Source organism: Xiphophorus maculatus, chromosome 10 (genome assembly GCF_002775205.1).
Source record: "Xiphophorus maculatus strain JP 163 A chromosome 10, X_maculatus-5.0-male, whole genome shotgun sequence".
In the NCBI taxonomy this organism is placed as follows: domain Eukaryota; kingdom Metazoa; phylum Chordata; class Actinopteri; order Cyprinodontiformes; family Poeciliidae; genus Xiphophorus; species Xiphophorus maculatus.
In genome coordinates this window covers 9,523,904-9,544,503 of record NC_036452.1, presented here as the reverse complement: position 1 = coordinate 9,544,503, position 20,600 = coordinate 9,523,904, and the positions used below count along the sequence as shown (strand labels likewise).

Genomic DNA, 20,600 nt, shown 5'->3' with positions numbered 1-20,600 from the left:
ACATATTGTTAAGCTCATTCATTAATTTAAGTGTTTTAGTTTTCATAAGTTTCACATTGAAAGAAGCCAGTGGAGATGGCTCGGATCTGGATTTGAAATTTGGCACTGAAAGCACATTCCACCCTTTTCAAAGCTCTGTAGGAAGTTTGAATACATAAAAGCTATGTACGTAATAGGGCTGACTAAGTGCATTGTACTGTAACCAGGAAATAAAACAAAACGATCCTCCCCGGTGAAGGAACATTTTTATTTCTTTAATTATGTTTCTGGCACTGATGCGATGTGGTGCGGTTAGGGAAATGCGAAGATGTTTTGACGATATGGTTATAATATACACATCACTTACGCACACATTGTCTTGCAAACAATGCTGGGTGGTTGATGTTGAGGTGAACAGATTTATTTTATGACTAAAATATGTAGTTTCTGAGTTTTAAGGTGCAGCGCTAAGCTAAAAATTAGCTTTGTCATTAGCACATTAGCGAAGTATGTGCACTGCTTTATGGTGATTAAATATTGACCTTGGGTTGCTGGGTGGCTCAGTTTATGGAGCTGAAGCAACATTTCAGAGGCTATAAACCTCGATGCAGTTGTTGATTCCTGGTGGCTGTAATTTGCTGCAAGTCTTCCCCTTCTCCACATTGTTTATATTATCCAATAAAGTCCACAAAGTGCCAAAAAATCTGCAAAAATAATACTGACCTGATCAGTACATATCACAGAAAGTCCTAAAGAAGAAAATAGAACCCGGTCTCATTGTTCTGCAGTAAAGAATAAGTTCTGGGACATTGTTTTGCACAAATCTTATAAATCTAAATTTGCCACATATTTTCTGGGAATTTGCAGATTAGACACTGAAATTAAATCTTAATTTCCTTCAGTCACACAATGTTTATTACATTTCTTAACATCAAATGCAACATTTATACCAAAAATCTTCACTGGTCTATACATTTCACATTTATTTAAGCCATCGCAAAAGCATGACACAAACCAGAGTAACTACACTCTCCGTATATTTTGTTTTTAAAATCATCCTCAGAGTTTCAGAACTGTTTGTTGATCCCATCTTGTGATCAAGTTCTTTGGTAAAGCTTCATTATCTTTTTGTCGTGAAGCCTCTTCCATAAATTCTTCTCCATGATGTAGTCGTGGTTGCTGTAGAAAATCACGTTGGTTTTCAGGTGCCTCTCAGCGTAGTAACAGGAGTATTTTTTGTAGTCTTCTGTGATGAATCCGTAGGCACTCACCTGAAAAAGAACGTGGAGGAAAGGGGAAGAGTAACGAATTAAACAAAAGCAACAAAATGGCACTAAGTAAAAGCTGTATTCATAAATAAAGTGCAGTTTGATGTACTTACAGTGTCACAAGCGTGCAGAGCTGTAAAGACAGTGAATGCCCCGTTGGTTGGACGAACGATTGCCCAGTATCCTCGATTAAGATTGTTTGATTTTAAAAACCTGTGAGTTAAGGAAAAAGTTGTTTTTAAAGGTATGTCCAAAGGCTTTTTAAAAATATTTTATTAATATATATGCATCAATCAGAACATTATGACTGATTTCTAATCTCCATTTTTGTGTAAGTTCGACCTTATTATACCAATGTTTGACGCGCTACTGGAAACTTATACAGTAAGAAATTATAGGTGTAACATGGTTTTATTTTAACAACATTATTGATGTGAGGTTTGTCAAAACTGGATTATTTATTCATCAGATTTATTTTATTTAGTCAAAAAGTTATTTCTCCTGACACATTGATATGCAAGTTATGTTATTTAAGATGTTTTATGCATTATTTACTAAAAGTAGAACTGAATATTTTTAATCTTGCATATAGTTTTATAATTTTGTTTTAGATGTTAACTTTCATTCTGATGAAAAAGTTGTGTGCTCACTTCTCTGGACACTCAGGAAACTATTTTACATGTTTCCATTAAAGCTAAACAAACAACTAAAAAGACATAAATCTACTCAGAAATGACATTTGAAATAGTTGTCACTTTGCATAAACCAGCTGTAGCCTAAACCGTAGGCATTTGAATAGGATTATGATCAGAGACTGACCTGTTTCGTACGTATCGCAGGAAATCCTGGTGCAGAACATAAAACCGGCTCTCATTGTACTGGCCTGAATAGTAAGTTCTGGGGCTGCTGGGTAAAAACACAAAGGAAACATCACGAAAAAAGAAACGGTGAATAGAAAGCAGCTCGTGCTTTCTATTGACAATGTGAGAAACTGTTTTTGTAAATCAGGTTGAAAGTAGAAAACCTTGTTCAGTAACTTTGGTACCTTTGTGTTTATTTAGAACATGAACTGGTCTGACTTAAACTTAGTAGAACATTTCTGGAGTTTTTTCAACAGGAAGATAAAAAGACACTAGAACTAGCAACAGAGACAATTTGGACAGATTTCCTCAAAGAAACGAAACCTTTCTGCATCAATTCAAGCTAACGAAGCCTCCACTAAATGTTGAGTAAATATACCGTACAGATTTTTTTTAATAACCAGATTTAGCAGATCATTTGAAGCTTTTTCATCTGTTATTACTTGCTTAGTGCGGAGTATTTCGAGGTTTATCTGCATCCTCTACAGATAGAGAATAAATAAATGAAACAAGATGATAGTCACTTCTTTCCAGACTCCTTGTCTTCTCTGATCAGAGCCTTGAGCCACTTGTAATCCCTCATCCCCTCAGGAATCATGACGTACTTTATACCCTGTAAAAAAGAGCAGAATATCAGCTGGGATCTTAATGTTTCATGAACACAATAACCAACACTTTGTGCTGATGTTGTAGCTTCTGTACCTCATCATGTGGAGCCGATTTGTATCCGTACTTTTTGAATATATAAAGGGACGAAGAGATGGAGAAAGATGTGTGAACATACACCGATGTTCTGTTCCCCACGTCTTCCTCGTAGCCTTCGATCACCGCGCCGTTCATCCTGTCACAAAAACAGCTGTGATTTGATTTTAAAATATATTGTTTAGTCAAAATGGGAAGTTGGCAGAGTTAAATCAACTCTTAAAGAGTTATTTCAACAAGAGATTGAGCATTTCAAATGTTAAAATTACTCAACAGCTGAATGAGTTAAATTAACACCAATTCTGAAAAGGAAAATGCTATTAAAATTAGATGCATTTTACCCAAGTCAGAGCTAATGTGTTGTTCTGTGGTATTCAACTCTTTAATTTAATGCCAACTAATTCAATATTTAATAATAGTAAAAATTCAAAGGACAGATAAAACAATATTTTAGTGCACTGCAAGTAATGTAAGCTCAGAGTTAATTATGTATTTAACCTAAAATGACCTGCATTCTGCCATATTTTTCTTTTTTGGTTTTATTTAATTTCTAAAAACGTGTTTTATTGGTGTAATGAAGTGACATGTGGAGGAATCATTTCTTAATAGCCACGGATTCAGAAACATTCATCTGCCTCGTTTGAGTTCAAATGAACTCAAACGAGTTCATTGTCATTGAAGAAGAAATATTGTGCCAGACCTCCAGTGGAAATACTTGTTTAAATAAGTAAACCACAATGCTACCGCATTCCTTTTTGTCAAGAGGTATTATCTCAGCAACCTTTCAAAAGCCAGTCACTCTTGTTCATATAATTATCCTGTCACAAAGTTCAAGCCTTATTTGGCTAGAAGAATCACATAAAGCCTGGAGTGGAGCTCTTTCAGCTTCGGTGAGCGATCTGACGGAGGTGAAGTTGGTGGGCAGATGTCTTAAAATAATCTAACGCATGAATTCAATTTTGTTCTGAAAAATGATAAACGTTTTGAATTTTTTTGGCCTAATAACCATTCCCACTTTGTTGAAGTCAATGCTGATATTTTTGTGCCAAAGCTCCTGCTTTTTATAGAACGACTGGTTCTTTTCACATTTTTTATTTACTTTTTTGGGACATACATTAAGTGGAACGAATACTCTGCGTTTTAGATTTTACCTAAAGTAAGTTGAGATGTTAGGTTACATAAAAAATTGTTTTACAAATACAAAACAGTAACAATTAAGACACAAACGACACATTCTTGTGTTGTTTAAGTTTTGGTTTTCATTTGTGTTTGTTCTTCAATCATTTCCTTGTTCTTTATATTTGTGTTCCTCATCTGTAGCTGTATTTACAAGCGCACATTTGAAATGCATTCAAATAAAATAATCCATATGTATAAATTTATTCAGAATAGAAGCACCGACACAGTTTTTATGTTCAGTCTGCGCTGAACATAAAAACATCTCAAACAGCAGTCTGTTTTGAGATGTTACTGTACTCTGTCATTAACCCTTTCATGCATGAATTATGATCCTTTGTGTCAGAATTTTCTTTCCATTTTTAAAATTTTTTTCTTAAGGTATAAAAAAGGTAGGAAATTTTTTTTGTAAAAATAATTTTTTTTTATTTTTATGTGATCAATTGTAATTTTGTCCAAATACAAAGTTGTTATTTGAAAAATACATCAGTAGTATTGTTCCTTAGGGGTTATCTGATGTCACAATATTTTTTTTACTTGCAAGAGTCGTCTACAGTAGAAGGAGGGACCGGGTCGGTTCTCATGCTTTTTTGTCTGTCGGCCATATTGTATTTAACAAAAATAATTTCTTGCATTTGCAGCTGATGGCCAGTAGTTGATGGTATATTTTATGATGCATTAGTGTCCACTTCAGTGGTCTGTGTGCATTTATAACATAAAAATCCACAGGAAGCACAAGAAAATGGCTTTTAGATAGCTGTCCACTGTAGTGACCACTATGCATGAAAGGGTTAAGCTGCAGGCAGGGCAGGTGTGAAGCTGCTGGTTTTCCTGAATGAGAGATTAACAGCTTTCTTTGGATTCCCTGCCATATTTTCTTGCCACTGAAGTTGTAAATGTCATTCTGACAAAAGACACACATTCTTGGTCAGCTCAGTTTGCCAGAGACACAATGATGCCATCACATAATCAGAACAAGTATTTACATGCGCACCGTTTGGATCATTAATCGGCATAAACCATCCCTCTCATTACGACTATAGATGTATTCCAGTTGAGGTGTTTAAATTACACATTTCTATTCTGATCGTATTTATTCCAATTACATTTGTCCATATAAACGCGTCTATTGCTCAACATGCCCTGCCATATTTAGTTTCAGTATAATTTATTCCAGTCTTTTTTTCCTTTTCTTATTATCATCCTTTTAAGGACGATAGTCCACTTTTAGGATGATAATCTGATGCCACACCTTGAATTGATCAAAACCATTTAACCTTTTTTACAAAACGCTGAGTTAAGATCAACTTTATTGTCCTCAGCGGTCATTTTGTTCGGCAGCCAGCAAAGAACAATTGCAAATAAAAGTACAAACACAATGGAATAATAACAATAACCACAACATCACTGATGCATTGCACACGATACAATTATAGACTACCACAGTCTCTATTTGGGTTTATTATCATCTAAAATTATTGATGAGAAAGACACATTTTAGGATAAATGAGCATTTGCAACTTTTAGAGTTGCATTTTATCACCATAAATTGTAATGACAGTAATAAAGGGGATTTGGGTCCACAAGAATAGCTTTAGCTGTTCTGATTCTGCAGAACTGGGGAGGCTCTGCCAAGCTTTTGCTGCACATCCTTTCAATGATGAGCTTATTTTTCAGGGCGAGCGACTCCAATAAATATCTCAAAATCAGTAAATAAAATGTTTAAAATACCTAGTGCACAATTATCTAAAGCAGCCAGTTTGCTCTGCTCTTTTCTTACCTAAAGACGTAGTCATGAGCATCAATCTCAGCGCCCATCTTGGAGCCGTTCAGGATGCCTGCTGTTCCCACCACAGCACAGTGAATGCAGCCGTCCCCGCCTGGTTTTGGGCGGAGCAGCGGTTCTTTGGGCTTTGAGATCAGCTTCAACACTGGCATTACATCTGCAGACAAAAGCATAATAACATAACTCAGTTCCTTTGGTGGTGATTTTTAAAGATACACTCAGTGGCAGCATGTGGGGGTGATGTGCCAATAGATTTCCTTTACTATTCCAGTACAAAACGTCAAATGAAAGATTAAATTCTGCAATAAAAGAACATACTTCACCCAGCAAAATAAAGGCTTAGATTAGCTAAAAGTATGTTCAAACTTATTCCAATAGTCTTTGCAAAATTACTTCATATTTTTATACAATTCAAACTATATGACAAACACAAAGTTCATCGTCTTTCATCTTCTTGGAAAATCTGTTTTAAGTGATTGCAACGAGTAAACTAGCCACATAAAAAGTCACTGCAGAGAAAGGAATCGACTTGTCGATTAGTTGGTGCAACCCCTTTAACTAAAACCTTAAAATCAAGAGGTATTGTAAGAAAATGTTTCTCTTACAATCTAAGCAAACCCTTACCTTCATACGCCATATCCATAAAGCCAAAGGGATTGTTGAAATGTGAGAGCCGGTTCCACTCTCTCATGTTGATGTTATCTTTATGCAGAAACATGCGAATGTTGGGAAGGAAAGCTTTCTGAAAGTCCTCGTCCTTGGAGTTGCGCAGAGACTGGGCACATTTCTGAAGGGGAGACAGTAGTCATATTTTTATTTATCAATGAGAAAATGCTAAAAAAAAATGTCTTATTTATTTTTTGTAATCTTAGGGAGCATTCATATAAATTCTTTTTAGTCAACTTGAATAAAACTCTAGTTCATTTGCCTACAAAGTCCGGTTTGTTTGGGGAGGTGTGAATGTGAAATCAAACTCTGATGTGGACCGAAAAGCAAAGTTTGGTCCGCCTAAAAACCTACATCTCAGTTCAAGTGAACTCTAGTGCGGTTTAAATGAATATATGAATGCAGTTTCTGAACTGCATTCGTGGAACCGGCTCTCACATTTCAACAATCCCTTTGGCTTTATGGATATGCATTATTTACCCAGAATGCACTGAACTGTAGCAAACTAAGGTTCAGGGCATTCTGGGTAAATAAAACCAAAACAAACACAAGACTCTAACATTAGAGGGAGAAATAGCTTGTGGTCTGTTGCCAAATACAAAAGATTTTTCCATTCCATTTTCCATTTTCCATTTTCATTTACATTTTGTGAAGAAGGAAGTTGAGTTCATGTCTTCTGAGGTTTTTTTGCCGTTTCCTTCAATAGTTCTTGGAGCAGCGCCACCACAGGCGAGGAGGAGAACAGTTTATTCAATTAGTTTGGATGGTTGACTGCAGTAAAGTGAACAGCACCAGGTGAAAATGTAACATTTTAATTTTGATCCCCAATCAAAATGAGTCTACCGGACTATCAGGTGTGAAAACAGCCTGTCAAACGTTTGTTTTGGTTAGAACCACAGAGGCACACAAAGGCAGGTAAAAACAAAGTATATGAGGAGGAAAGTCAACAGGGCCACACCAAAAGCTAATAAGTAAACGAAAGACTTACCAGACCTGGGAAGCCCTATTATAATTCTACACTTTAATTTTTTTTTTCCCCTTTTGTGTCTCACCAGACTTACCGTAGATCTTGGAGGAGCATCCAAGTTATAAATATCCTCAAAAGTCCACTGAGGAAGCTTCTTGAAGTATCTTTTGTATATTATTGGAATGGGATATTCAAAACGAGATTTATTCATTTGATCCATCTCTAACATTGTCAGTGAATCTCTCGTAGCATTCAATAAGGTCACATTTCCTTCATTTTGCCACAATCTTTCATTTTTATAAAAACTGTCCAGTCGTTTGAAATGTTTTACTGCCGACATGGCTATCCATCTATATCTGGGTTTGGATAAAATAACAACAAAAACAAAAAATGGTGATCACACAGCACAACACAAAACATATTAATATATATATACATTAAGTAAGAAATCATAAAAGCACTTACCTGATGTTACTTGGTAAATGTCCCTGAGACATTATGAAAAGAACAATACTGAATAAAATCACCAACACAAAAAAAAACAGCTTGACTGCTTGACGTGCCATTCCTGAGGAATATAGGCGTGAAAAAGGTGGATAAGGATGTGCCTGATGAGTAAATGTTTTGTGAAGGAGGTCTCACACTTCCTTAAACAGGTCAGAAACAAAAACACGCCTTGTAGACACATCAGAGGAGTACTGCCTGTAAGATCAGGTGAGGAATTTGCTCCAAGATAGTGAAGTCACACACAGAAGTAACTGGGTAGGACTGAAATACTTGAATTTGAATTTACTGCACAGCAGCATTAAGACAAAACTGAAACCTCTAGTTTTTTTTTATTAACATTTGGTATTTTAAGTCTCAACAGAGACAATACTCCACTGTCTTTTAATGGCTTAATGGTGCAGAATAACCGGATTCATTCAAGTGTGCATGGATGACATATGAATGTTGGATTTAAAGGAATAGTAACCTGTTGCTGTGAGTGCGAGGATGGTAAAATGTAGTTTTGTAATAGGACAACTTAGTACAATTCAGTTTTACTTAGATTGCACTTTTAATGTAACCTAAAGTGCTCAGCAAAAAATAAAAATGATCAGATGGTAAACCTGATTGTCAATTTGGTAAAATAGATTTGTTTTTGGATAAGTCAAGTTTAGTTGTACAGCACATTTCAGCAACAAGGAAGTTCAAAGTCCTTTACACCATAAAAACATGAAGCAAGCAATAAACATTATGTTTTGTCACACGACATCCCCCGAATCATCCAATATACATCCGATGTACAGATCAATGTTCTGGTTATTATTAATCAAAGGCAACTCTAAACAGATGGGGTTTTAGCTTTGCTTTAAAGGAACTCGGTGTTTCAGCAGTTTTGCCGTTTTCTGGAAGTTTGTTCCAGATTTGTGGTGCAGAGAAGCTGAATGCTGCTTCTCCTCGTTTGGTTCTGGGGATGCAATGCAGACCAGAACCAGAAGACCTGAGGGGTCTGGAAGGTTGATAGAACAGCAGCAAATCTTTAATGTATTTTGGTGCTAAACTGTTCAGTGATTTCTAAACTATCAACAATATTTTAAAGTCTATTCACTGAGCTACAGGAAGCCAATGTAGGGACTTTAGAACTGGGGTGATGTGCTCTATCCACCTGGTTTTAGTCAGAACACCAGCAGCAGCGTTCTGGATCATCTGCAGTTGTCTGATTGACCTAGAGTCTAGACGCTGTTGCAGTAATGTAACTAAAGAAAAACGCATGGATAACTTTCTCTAGATCTTGCTGAAATCTTAGTCCTTTAATCCTAAAAATTTTCTTCAGGTGATAGAAGGTCGACTTTGCAACTGTCTTCATGTGTCTCCAAAGGTTCAAGTCTGAGTCCATCACTACTCTGGGTCTGATCACCGTTTCTGTCTGCAATAACTAAAGTTTCGTGTTTACATAATCCTACTCAAACATTTACAGTTTCAGGTAGAAATTAAAAGCATAAAGAGCATTTTCATTCCAGTCCCAGGAAGGGAGCTGATGTTTACATACTGTGAGAGAACGGTTTGATACAGATGGACTAAGTTGTTTTTGTGCAAAGCAGGGCAAGGCCATTGAGGGTTTTGTAAATGGGAAGTCAAACAATGGCCCTGCCCTGCTTATTCTAGTCTAAATAGATGACTGACAGCTTACCCTGTTGACTAAAGGAAGAAAGTAAAATACACATGTTGATTATGCTGCAACAAGTACAGCGTACTGCACAGAGGAATGCACACCAGCTAAACACTGCTCTGCTCCTATCGATCAATCCAAGAAGATTTGCACAAAATGGAGCTGGAAGATTCCCAGCAAATGCTAAAAATGAGAGAAGTTACTCTACAAACCCAAACGGTGGTCTGAAAACAAAAGCAGTGAAGTCTAAACTTTGTGGCCAATTATACAAGTATAGATCAATCACTTGGCAAAACATTTTAAATAAAGGGGCAAAGTTCATGATGCAGGAGAATGAATTACCCTATTAATTTGTTCACATGCAATTAACTGGAACCAAAGTAAAATATGTTCAAAGATAAATTATTAATGAGTCAAATCAAAGCAGAGCACATTAAAAATGACATTCAACTACTCAAAATAAAACCATTCTCAGCTAAATTTGAGTCAGATGTATTCTTTGAAACAGAAGGCTGTTAAAAAAAACCCCAATAAAAACAAGTGCAAATGTTTTCATTCTGATTGAACCTTATTAATCATTGAAGTCTTTGAAAGTTAATCCTTTAATTTTGTGTGTGATATATTTTGGTATTGATTACATAACCAGTAAATGATGGGCCAGTACCAATGCCGATACTTTTTATTATTTAAGTTTGATATATCATCAAACTTCTGACCTTTAGGAAATTTGTGTTTTTCCAATCCTTTCAAGATTTTCGACAAGTTTATGAATCTTTTTTTTATTAAGAATAATAAACAGAAACAATAAAAAACAAATGTGTGTACATTTTGTCCTTAATAAACTAAGTGCAAAATATTACTATTTCAGAGCAAAACAAAATCTTTTTGTTGAGCCAAGAAACTCCAAGACAAAAAATAAAACAAAATTTTAAGAGGGAATCTGAAACTGAAGTATTGATCTGGTATTGATCAAATTCTGTTGCAACTTGGTGTAAATCTGATTTACATCAAGTTGGTAAATTGCCATTGTGCACAACCACTTCTTGACTTCTTCATATTTAACTTTAAACAACTTAGATTATAATTAAAAGCCACTATTATCAAAAGTTGTAAACAGACCGTATTTATTTAGACATCAAAGTATTAAAAAAATCCAAAAATTACATCCATTTTTCTCAATCAGATTGGGTTTTTATTCTAATTTGATTCAGAGAAATCCAATCTTCTGATTAAATTGATACAATTTTTGAGACATTACCAGTTCATTTCCATGAATATTTCTCATCCCGAAAGGTTTTAGGAGAAAAAAAAATCATTTTCTAACAGAGTGTATTAATTAAATGTTACAAACTTGGATTTCTGTAAATTGAATAATAAACACTGATCCTCGTGTTGCACCTTTAGTTCAGAAAGTTGACCTGATTGAGCAAAACCAATGTGAGTTTTGAATTCAGCGCATCAAAATTACCCTAAAACCGTTGAAAAAACCCCAGACAATTTTTTGGCTGTTGACCAGTGTTATCGAAGCAATAAAAGACATCAAAGCTTAAAAAAAATAATAAATTCAATAAATGGCTATAAAATTGAGAACATTTGATTCCCTGAAAGTTTTAACCTGATGCATACAAAAACATTTTTCATTTAATTGCACAGTGTGTGTTCCTTTATTGCAAGTCTTCTCTGTCTGTACTCACATTTATCTTAAATATAAGACTATGACTCCTTAAGTGAGGCAGGATAAGTAACTAAAACGTTCTTAAAGTGCTCATTCTGCAGCAGAATTAACTGTTTTTAATATTGCTGATCAGGATGGTAAATGGTTTGACTCGTTTTCAGCGTGTCATGGCGGTGGAGGCTTTTCTGTCTTTTCCTGTGGTTTAGTCTTTTGAAACAGCTTCATTATTTTTTTTTCATGGAAGCTCTTCCACAAATTCTTCTCCATAATGTAGTCATGGTTGGCGAAGAAAATTACGTTGGTTTTCAGGTACTTTTGAAAGTAGTAGTTGGAGTATTTACTGTAGTCATCAGTCATGAATCCATACGCACTCACCTGGGGATGACAGAACAGGGAGAAAACAAATAAAAAATAAACTACTTAATGTATTAATACTGCAAAATAACCTTATCAAAATAATTTATTGTGATGATAAAAAGGGTGCATATTTGGTGTTTTGCAAAATGTTACGTTGGTTTTCAGGTACTTTTCCTGGTTTTCAGGTACTTTTCCTTGTCAGGTTCACCCTGACAAGGTCAAAGTGAACAGGTGAGAGCAACAGTTTCTCAGAAGTACACACCTATATTGTGTGTACAATATAGGTGCAGAAGACTGCACGTTTTTTTCCATATACCGGTACAATGTATATTATGATAAAAATAAACCTACTGTGTCACAAACATGCAGAGCTGTAAAAATAGCAAATGCCCCATTAGTTGGTCGGACGATGGCCCAGTAACCTCTATTCAGATTGCCTGATTTTAAAAACCTGTGGGCAAAGAAAAAGGGTTGAGAAACAACATGTCAGGTTCATCTACGTAAGCATTCTCAAACTGAAAAAGAAGAGAGAGACAAGTGAATTTTAGATTTACTTGCAAGGAGAACGGACAGGAGCGTGCTTCAGTTACAACCTCCTACCCGCTCTGAAGCAGCTCCTCCTGCACCCTTTTTTAAAAAATTTCCTTAGGGTGGTCCTAGTTACATAGCCTATTTAATTATCTTGAGTTAATCACATAGCATAGCATAGCATAGCATAGCATAGCATAGCATAGCATAGCGTTCTTGTGTTCTCTTGAGTCGCAGGTGTGTTACACCTATGGGCTGCCGTAATGTAGAGTGCAAAGTTCAGAGTTCTTGTTTCCTTCCTTCCTAGAAACAACACAGGAACTGATGAACCCACAGAACAATGAGGTGTCCTGTGTATCCGTGGCCTCATGTACAGTTCGTCTGTCTCTGGTTCATAAACTTCGACTCTTAATCATCCATTGTTTATTCTGCCACGTCAGTTATCACTCTTGCTGCAGACCATCTGGTATCAGCTCCCAATTTGACACGCTTAAATGTCTTCCTGCATGCATCTCTCACAAGGCACACATTCCAGAAGCAAACAGACATAGAGTATTTAGATTTGTAATTAATTTAAACGTATCACAACACTATAAACTACATGCTAGGAATGATGACATCAAGTTGGATACATTTTGATTTAACGCAGCCAACACTGAACAAAATCTCTATATGTCGTTTGTTATGTTGAATATGGACTCCATGTCCAACAAAACAGTTCTAGTTCATCTTACTGAACCTTCAGGTGAGGAAAAGCTACAACTCATGTTTACTGTAGAAAAGAGAAGTTAATTTACTGGATGTTTGTTTGGAAACACTGACCTGTTTCGTACATATCGCAGAAAGTCCTGGTGCAGGACATAAAACCGGGTCTCATTGTACTGGCCTGAATAGTAGGTCCTGGCGCTGAAGAGCAAAACAATATAAAACAAAGATAAATATCTTCTTTTCAAACTTGTCTGGGTTGAAATGGTTTCTAAAGTGACAGGATTATGAAGAACTCCTTTTTGCTGCCTTTAATCCCCATGTATGGCATCACATTCCTGCCAAATACCCTGAGGAGTCCACAAAAAACATTCACAACAGTACATTTCTTTTTTCCACAGACTGAACGCAACATGTCATTCAGACACACTACCTCCACCCATCTATTCACTCCTGCCAGAAACTGGAGCTCTCTGTTTTATGGGTGTGTTTGTCAATGGGGGAAACACATATTTCATCCTACGTGTCATATAAAATGATTATCAGTCAACGTCACGCTACGTCAGCACCCGCTGGACTGTGGATGCCGCCTGCAGAAGGCAAGCAAGAATACATTCTTATAACTATTTAAACCATTTACAGTTGGGCTGATGAAGTAATTCATGACTCGCAGCCAGTGCAGATCACCTTTCTTCACACGAGGACGCAGCTCTGCGTCAGAGGTTTTACTTGTAGTACAGCATCTCTGTATCTCACACTGCCTCCTGTTCAAACCTGTCGCACTTTGAATTTCTGATGGCTTAGTTTACCAACTGCCTTAGTGGCTACAGCTACATGTTAATTTTTCCACTAAATGTGACCAAAATAGAAAGAAATGCTCATATTTCATTTGTCCTTTGTACAATAAAAATGAATTTGGTTTTTTTTTCTACGAAAATTTAAAGTTTTAGGAAAAACTCTCTCTCACCATGGATCGAGCTGATGATTGTACCGTGAATAAAATTGCTTTAATATTCCAAGTTAGTGATATCTGGCGGCCACTGAGGTTTTGGGCATTTTGTCATTTATCCACTCAGCTGCTTATGACTCGTTTGGGTCATTAAAACATCTCCCATTCACTAACGTCAATTTTGTAGCACAACTTATTTTATCATGCTGTGATAAACAGTTGTAGGAGCCGGCAACATGCAGGATAATGTTAAAACAGCAAGATAAATGTGAGTAACCATGGCAACTAGTAACAACCGGCTCTTTTTGCAGTCAACTTGAGCGCATCCGCTGTGTTTACAATCAAATAATACTTTTTGTGGTAATTTATGGTAAAGTCCCTGAATCCCTGAATTGTAGAGGGAAAAAAATTCTAAATGATAATATATCATGAACGTTGTAATTTAATTGTGTATTTTCCATTAAAAATATGATCCATCCATGATTGGGTCAATTGACCTATGACCCCTGATCCAACCACGGTTCTTGAAGCAGGAATTCACACTGCAGCCTGAAATGACCCAATTCCTATTTTTCGTCAAATGGGATTTTTTTTTGTCGTCCAAAACATATGCGACCTGTATGTGTTCTGCAGTGTGAACGGGCAAACGACCTGAAAGTGTCCCGCATGCGCAGTAGAGGGCGCAATAACGTCGGCGTGCTCAGTGTTTCGCTAACCACCATAAAGAAGAAGAAGTGCCCAGTGTTTGCGGAAGTAAACGTGGATGCTAACGGTGGAGCACAGCTTACACATTTGAAGTTGTTGTCCGACCGGAGCAGCATATTAACAACTTAATCCTCATAATAGTTCGCCATGGTTGTTGTTTTTCTTCCCGCTTGAGCGTATGAGGACGCAGAATAGTGACGTTGGTCGAGTATCAGTGACGTTCAGGCCGGATGAATGCCACCTGGACGTTCGGTCGCATTTCAATCGGATAGGTATCGGATACCCACGTTTTTCATTCCTATGCAAATATGCAGAAAATTTCCCTAATAATAATAATAATAATAATGTGTAAAATATGATGCTTACTTCCAGTTACGATACTGCCCTTCAGAGACTCTTTCTCCTTTGATGACGGCGTTGAGCCACTGAAAGTCCCTCAAGCCCTCAGGAATCAGGACGTATTTTATACCCTGTCAGACGAAAAAGCAAGACAAAGTCATTTTAATTTTTTTTAATACAATATAAACACAATATTACATAAATTGTTGGTTTAATACCTCATCATGCGGAGCAGCCTTGTATCCAAACTTGCGGTAAAAAATAGGGGATGCTGTAATGGAGTGAGCAGTGTGAACATAAACTGACGTTCTGTTTCCGACGTCTTCCTCATAACCGTCAACCACCGCGGCGTTCATCCTGTCACATAAATTATAATTTGAAATTAAATCTGGTCAGCAAAGTAAATTTAGAGCTGTCCACTGGGATACTGTCAGGTTGTCAAAGTCTGACAAATTCCCAGGTGTTACTGAAAAAAGCTGACGGATTGGTTTAAACCAGTCATTTTATTTGTTTATTTTGGTAAGTTGCACTTGAAAAATGTGAGATTTGTTCCTGTTTCATTTTGTGAACTAACACAATACAAGAAACAAGACTAAAGTATGTAATGGAAACTTTTCTGTCTTAGATAAATTTAAACAAAAAAGTCTGCTACTGCAGTGGTTTTTTTTTTTTGTTACAATGCAAGAAAGAAAAATAAAAAGACACATTGGTTTATAGTTGCAACAGCTAAACTTCAGTGTTTAGGTTTGTTCTGTTTAACCAGAACCAGAAGGACAAAACTCTTATTTCACTTTTTCATTCTCTGCAGTGAGCCAAAAACTCCGGAAACATTATGAGAACTATAAAACACCCACATGCGTGGGTAAGTTTACAATCACCGTTTTATTAATTTATGTTTGTGGTTTGCTCATAAACGAAGCAACGAAGCTTTTATGATGTGCTCACACTGAGCCAAAGACACTCCCTCTGAGTTTGAGAAAATAAAATGTGTGCAAATATTACTTGATATAAATGTGCCACCTTGCTGAAGGATAACTACCAGAGCAGCTGAGGAGGCGGCTGCTGGTTACATGCTTCGGTTTCAGATTTATTCCACAATCCAGATGTAAGAGTTCATGCTGCTTCATTGCAAAAGTGACTTTGTGTTACATGCTGCTATGCAATTGTTATATAACTGTAATAGATTCAGTAATTCTGTCTGCTTCAACAAATGTTAAATCTTTTTATGTATGTTTCAACTGTTGTCAAAGATTTTACCAAGTGCTTTGTTAAAGTATTCATAGCCTCTTAAATATTTAAGCATTTTGTGGCTTTAGATGATTTTAATTTAAACTGTTTGTTATAGATCAGAACATTATAGCTCATCATTGTGAAATGGCTGCAAAACGATACAAGGTTTACCACTTTTTCTTTACAAATAAAACTCTAAAAACATGTCGTATGAATTTACTTTCAATACCATTTTCTCCGATACCCTTAAATTAAATCATTAAATCAATAATTTCCACCTGAATTTTCATTTTGAATAGAGCTGAAACAATTAACCAGATTTATTGATGAATTGATTATGTGATGTGATGCACTTCAGTGACCAACAAATCAAATTATAATTTCATAATTATAATTTTCAGCCATCGTGTTTACGTCTGGATTTGCCGCCATTTCTCTCTCCCTCAGCCTGCCTCACTGGTCCTCTCTCTCAGCTGCACCCGGTTCCTAACCAGCCAACTGTTTCTGATCCAGTAAACAGATAAAAGTTACTAAACTTTATTAATTCCCTTCTCGATTCTTTTGTTGCTCTTTTGTTCCTGGTCCCTGTTCCCATTTTTTCCTTGACTTTTTTCGTTCATTTTTTGTTTTCCTTTTCATTTTTATCTTCATGTCTCATTTGCAAGTTGTTTCTTTATTTCATTAAATCAATTATTCCTCATATTTTGGCTGTCACTGCTTCACACATTGACAATACTGATATTAAGTTACACACAGGTGGACTTAATTTAATAATCATGAGGAAATGTCTTACCCTGAACCTTGTTTTGAAATGTCAGAGTAAAGGATGTGAAATCAAAATTCATGTCACATCTATCATTTTCCTTCAGCTGTATAATAATCTGTTTTTTTGATGTATCACATGTGAGCCATGGTGAGGTTTGTGGTTGTAAGTAAATCACAACATCTTGAAAATTTCAAAATACTTTTGCATATATTTGCTATACATTCCATGTTTTCTTTGCCTATGTTTGATAAAAAAAAATACTCTGTCACATCCATGGAGTTCTATTTTATATAGTTGATAATGGATTTAAATAATCTTTGTAAAACTAAAATTAATTCTGTATCCCATCCTAGAACTGAAACAGTGTTTTCATTTTGCAGATAAAAGGTCTTTGAGTTCACGCAGCAAGATGAGTGCAGAACAGCTTCCTTCTTAAAACTAACAGTGAAAAATAAATACTTTGCTAAATTACTATTTAATACCTGACCTGTTAATAAATAGGTCACATATTATTATTCATTAAATCTTTGAATGTGCAACAGACTGTGAAAACCTACACTGCCGTGTCGACCCAGTTTAACCAGCCTGCAGTTTGTTAGTCACTGAGCTGCTCAGCTGAATCAACCAACAGGTTTGGATTCCTACCGAAACACGTAGTCGTGAGCATCAATCTCGGCGCCCATCTTCGAGCCGTTCAGGATGCCGCCCGTTCCCACCACGGCGCAGTGGACGCAGCCGTCCCCCCCCGGCTTCGGGAGGAGCAGCGGCTCTTTGGGCTTTGAGATCAGGTTCACTACAGGCATTACATCTGCAAACAAAACATTTTTACGAATTTCAGTTACAACTCAAACAGTTACAAGCATACTTTTTTTTGCAAATATTAAAATATTTTAATAGATTGTGACTTAAGACCTTGAGTTTCTTAATATTTACACTTATTTTCAGTTTTTTTTTACACAAATATTGGTTTCTACATTGTAAAGATGTAATAATCTAATTGAAAGATGATGTGGGCGAAATACTAAAAACATCCATTTTTGATTAGTCTTTTCGGAGACACCAAATTTTGAGTTTTCTTTATCTGAAACCTTTATCATTAAAATTGCAAAACATAAAAACATGAAATATTATACTCATTATTTAACGAATCTCTATAAAATGACCACATATTGAACTTTTACGCAACATTCACATTTTTGAGATGTACTAACATCCTAGAAGAAAGATTATAAGTATCTTTCAGTTGCTATGTGTGAGAAAACACGTACCATCATGCTTCATTTGCATAAAACCAAACGGATTATTAAAATGTGAGAGTCGGTTCCACTCTCTGATGTTGAAGTTGTGTTTGTGCAGAAACATGCGTATGTTGGGAAGGAAAGCTTTCTGGAAGTCCTCGTCCTTGGAGTTACGCAGAGACTGCGGACACGTCTGAGCAGAAAAAACGTTGAGATAAAGCACAACTAAAACTGGAAATTCACACAGTTGTGATGATGTGTGAATGATGATGATGTGGCACAAGATTTCACAACATTTCAATGACATGTTTTGTTTGTCAAAGTGAAGTGTAGACAGGCAGTAGATGTTTTAAGTGATGGTCACCAAACGTTTTAAGCGTTGGAATTTGAAAAAGAGAGAGACAAAAATTCAAAAGAGGAACCTTTCCGCTGGAAAGTTTCCTGGCCGTAAATTCAAAGTAAGGTGTAACAATAGCAAAGTGACAGGCAAGTCAAAGCATGTAGATTTACACAAAAACAGAACTAACAATACCAAACTGTACAACAGGGTTAAATCAACAGCATGAGAAAATACCGTGCCGTTATTAAAAACAGCATCATTTGATTCAAAGAAATACACAAGTTAGTAGGTGAAAGAACTTTATTTTACTTTAAGTATGAAAAAAATTAAATAAAATATATTTTTTTTAAAGAAGGCTTTAATTGCTGTAATCGCAATAACGTTTTTTTTCATTGATTAATTATGAGTATAAATAGTTTTCGATTTAGCATTTTTTAAATGAAAATCTGAATTCATTAAAAATAATTCCTCAAATTGATATTCCTTTTATAGTACTTTATTACATTTTGAGAGACTCCTGTCTCATTTACAGTCAGAAGTAAATTTATTGATTTCATAAAACTTCCTTGAAATCTAAATCTGCCAGGGATATGAATATATTTGGGTTAAATCGTACATGTGATATTTGGACACTAAGTATTATTTTTTCATAAATATATTGACCCAATGATATGTTGAAAAATTACTTTGCCTTCAGTTTTCCACAGAAGACATGCAACCGCAATAAATCCAGTTCCTAGAAATCGTCTATTCAAGTGGTGGTGAAGTTTCCCAACCTTTTTACGGCTGTATTTGATCCTCTCTGCTGCAAAATAAAATAATCTTACACTGATCAGATCCAAGGTAAATAATCTGTCATTAACCTGAGATTTTCTAAAATAAGTTTTAGATTTACAACATTTTTGGTATATCCTAATAAATTCAAAAGGTTAAAGCGTTAAATGCACTAAAATAAGTCAAACCCCCCCAAAAATTACAATTTGCTTGAATCAATGAAAAGATTCTAAAAAAAAAATCATTTGTAAAACCTCAAATCTGTTTGTTACAAAACGCAAGGATTCTTCATTTTCATTTTAAAAAAATTGCTAGCAAAGCGAAAACCTGTCTAAAAGATTTATGACACAAGATTTATGCAGGATTCAGAAGATGACAGCTCAGCACACAAGGAAGATGTCAGACATGGTGATAAATCCACACCAAAGGCAAACAAGCAAAAACAAGCCCAAGCTGTTCTGCTGGCAACCACAAATGAACACTTATTCATGATTTTTACCTTAAAATGCTTACCATAGGTCTAGGAGGAGCATCCAAGTTGTAAATATCCTCAAAGCTCCACTGAGGAAGCTTCTTGAAAAAGGATTTCAAAATCATAGGAATAGGAGCTTCGGAAGAAGCGGTGGTAACTGGATTAGATGTCAGCGCTGTTGTATTCGTTGCAGTCAACTCTCCCTTCTTTTGCAATAAATCACCAGTGAGCAGCAGCTTGTCTTCTCCGCTCACTTTGTACGTTCTTGACATGGCCATCCAGCTGTAATTTAAACTTGGTGAAATTGAAAGAGATATTATCAAAACTGTGAGCTAATTAAGCATATGGCAGTTTTAATCTCCTGTTATAGAAACTTCAAAAGCACTTACCTTTTTTCTCTTGCTGAGTTTTCCAAGAACAGAATAAAAAAGATAATAGTGGCCGATATCACCAGCACCAAAGACCAAAGTTTAACTGATCGACCCTTCATCATTGCTGGAAAGTGGAGGATTTTTTTCGTTTTTTTGTATTTGCTGCTCAGCTAAACACCAAAGTCGACTGTTGGGAGGTGCTGTACAGAGTCCTTGTTGAAGCTGACATGATGCGCTCCAACTTATGACAGGAAAAAAAACTGAATCATAACTTTTAGCTATGCCAGACCAGTAGTGCAAGAAAAGTCACTCAGGCATACTTAGGCACCCAGAAGCATAAATTACACCGAGAGAGAGAGAGAGAGACGGGGGTGGGCGGGGCAGGGCTACAGCAGGGTGCAGTGACTAAAGGCCATTTGCAATAAAATCTATAAAAACACTGCCAGTAAAATGTTATAATTTCACAAAAATGAACCTGAAGGAAAAGAGCAAGTAATAAAAAAATCCTTCCTTCATGTTAGTTTTGAAAAGCCACCAAGCAAAACCTGCTTAGTGCAGGTGTGTGCGAGTATTAAAAACAAAATTCAAATGGGGT

At 36.0% G+C, this 20,600-nt stretch overlaps 2 protein-coding genes across 3 annotated transcripts; both read right to left on the bottom strand.

The window, feature by feature from the left end:
- Positions 1–309: 309 nt before the first annotated feature.
- On the bottom strand, positions 310–8,018 carry LOC102225672 (alpha-N-acetylgalactosaminide alpha-2,6-sialyltransferase 1-like). 2 transcript variants are annotated; one of them, XM_005794769.2, is made up of 9 exons: positions 7,870–8,018; positions 7,499–7,760; positions 6,396–6,558; positions 5,766–5,928; positions 2,810–2,948; positions 2,632–2,720; positions 2,067–2,150; positions 1,361–1,460; positions 310–1,250 (listed from the first exon to the last, which is right to left on the bottom strand). In XM_005794769.2, exons 1-9 carry the CDS (start codon positions 7,968–7,970, stop codon positions 1,077–1,079), a joined length of 1,275 nt encoding a protein of 424 aa, XP_005794826.2. In that variant the 5' UTR covers positions 7,971–8,018; the 3' UTR covers positions 310–1,076. The 2 variants fall into 2 exon arrangements, with proteins under 2 accessions (XP_005794826.2, XP_023196914.1); XM_023341146.1 differs by having other exon boundaries at positions 311–1,250; positions 2,067–2,153.
- Positions 8,019–10,921: 2,903 nt separating this feature from the next.
- LOC102225407 (alpha-N-acetylgalactosaminide alpha-2,6-sialyltransferase 1-like) lies at positions 10,922–20,336 on the bottom strand. The gene is made up of 9 exons (XM_014474472.2): positions 20,024–20,336; positions 19,676–19,928; positions 18,079–18,241; positions 17,456–17,618; positions 15,033–15,171; positions 14,842–14,945; positions 12,939–13,022; positions 11,940–12,039; positions 10,922–11,606 (listed from the first exon to the last, which is right to left on the bottom strand). Exons 1-9 carry the CDS (start codon positions 20,125–20,127, stop codon positions 11,397–11,399), a joined length of 1,320 nt encoding a protein of 439 aa, XP_014329958.1. The 5' UTR covers positions 20,128–20,336; the 3' UTR covers positions 10,922–11,396.
- Positions 20,337–20,600: the final 264 nt, after the last annotated feature.

Excerpts from the sequence above, each read along its gene's own strand:
- LOC102225672 (XM_023341146.1), bottom strand. The coding sequence starts at position 7,970 with ATGGCACGTCAAGCAGTCAAGCTGTTTTTTTTTGTGTTGGTGATTTTA. Across the intron at positions 2,949-5,765 it reads GCTCATGACTACGTCTTTAG|GATGAACGGCGCGGTGATCG; the intron begins GTAAGAAAAGAG and ends TTTTTGTGACAG. Across the intron at positions 1,251-1,360 it reads CTCTGCACGCTTGTGACACT|GTGAGTGCCTACGGATTCAT; the intron begins GTAAGTACATCA and ends GTTCTTTTTCAG.
- LOC102225407 (XM_014474472.2), bottom strand. The coding sequence starts at position 20,127 with ATGATGAAGGGTCGATCAGTTAAACTTTGGTCTTTGGTGCTGGTGATA. Across the intron at positions 19,929-20,023 it reads AACTCAGCAAGAGAAAAAAG|TTTAAATTACAGCTGGATGG; the intron begins GTAAGTGCTTTT and ends AATTTCACCAAG. Across the intron at positions 12,040-12,938 it reads CTGCGATATGTACGAAACAG|GTTTTTAAAATCAGGCAATC; the intron begins GTCAGTGTTTCC and ends CTTTGCCCACAG.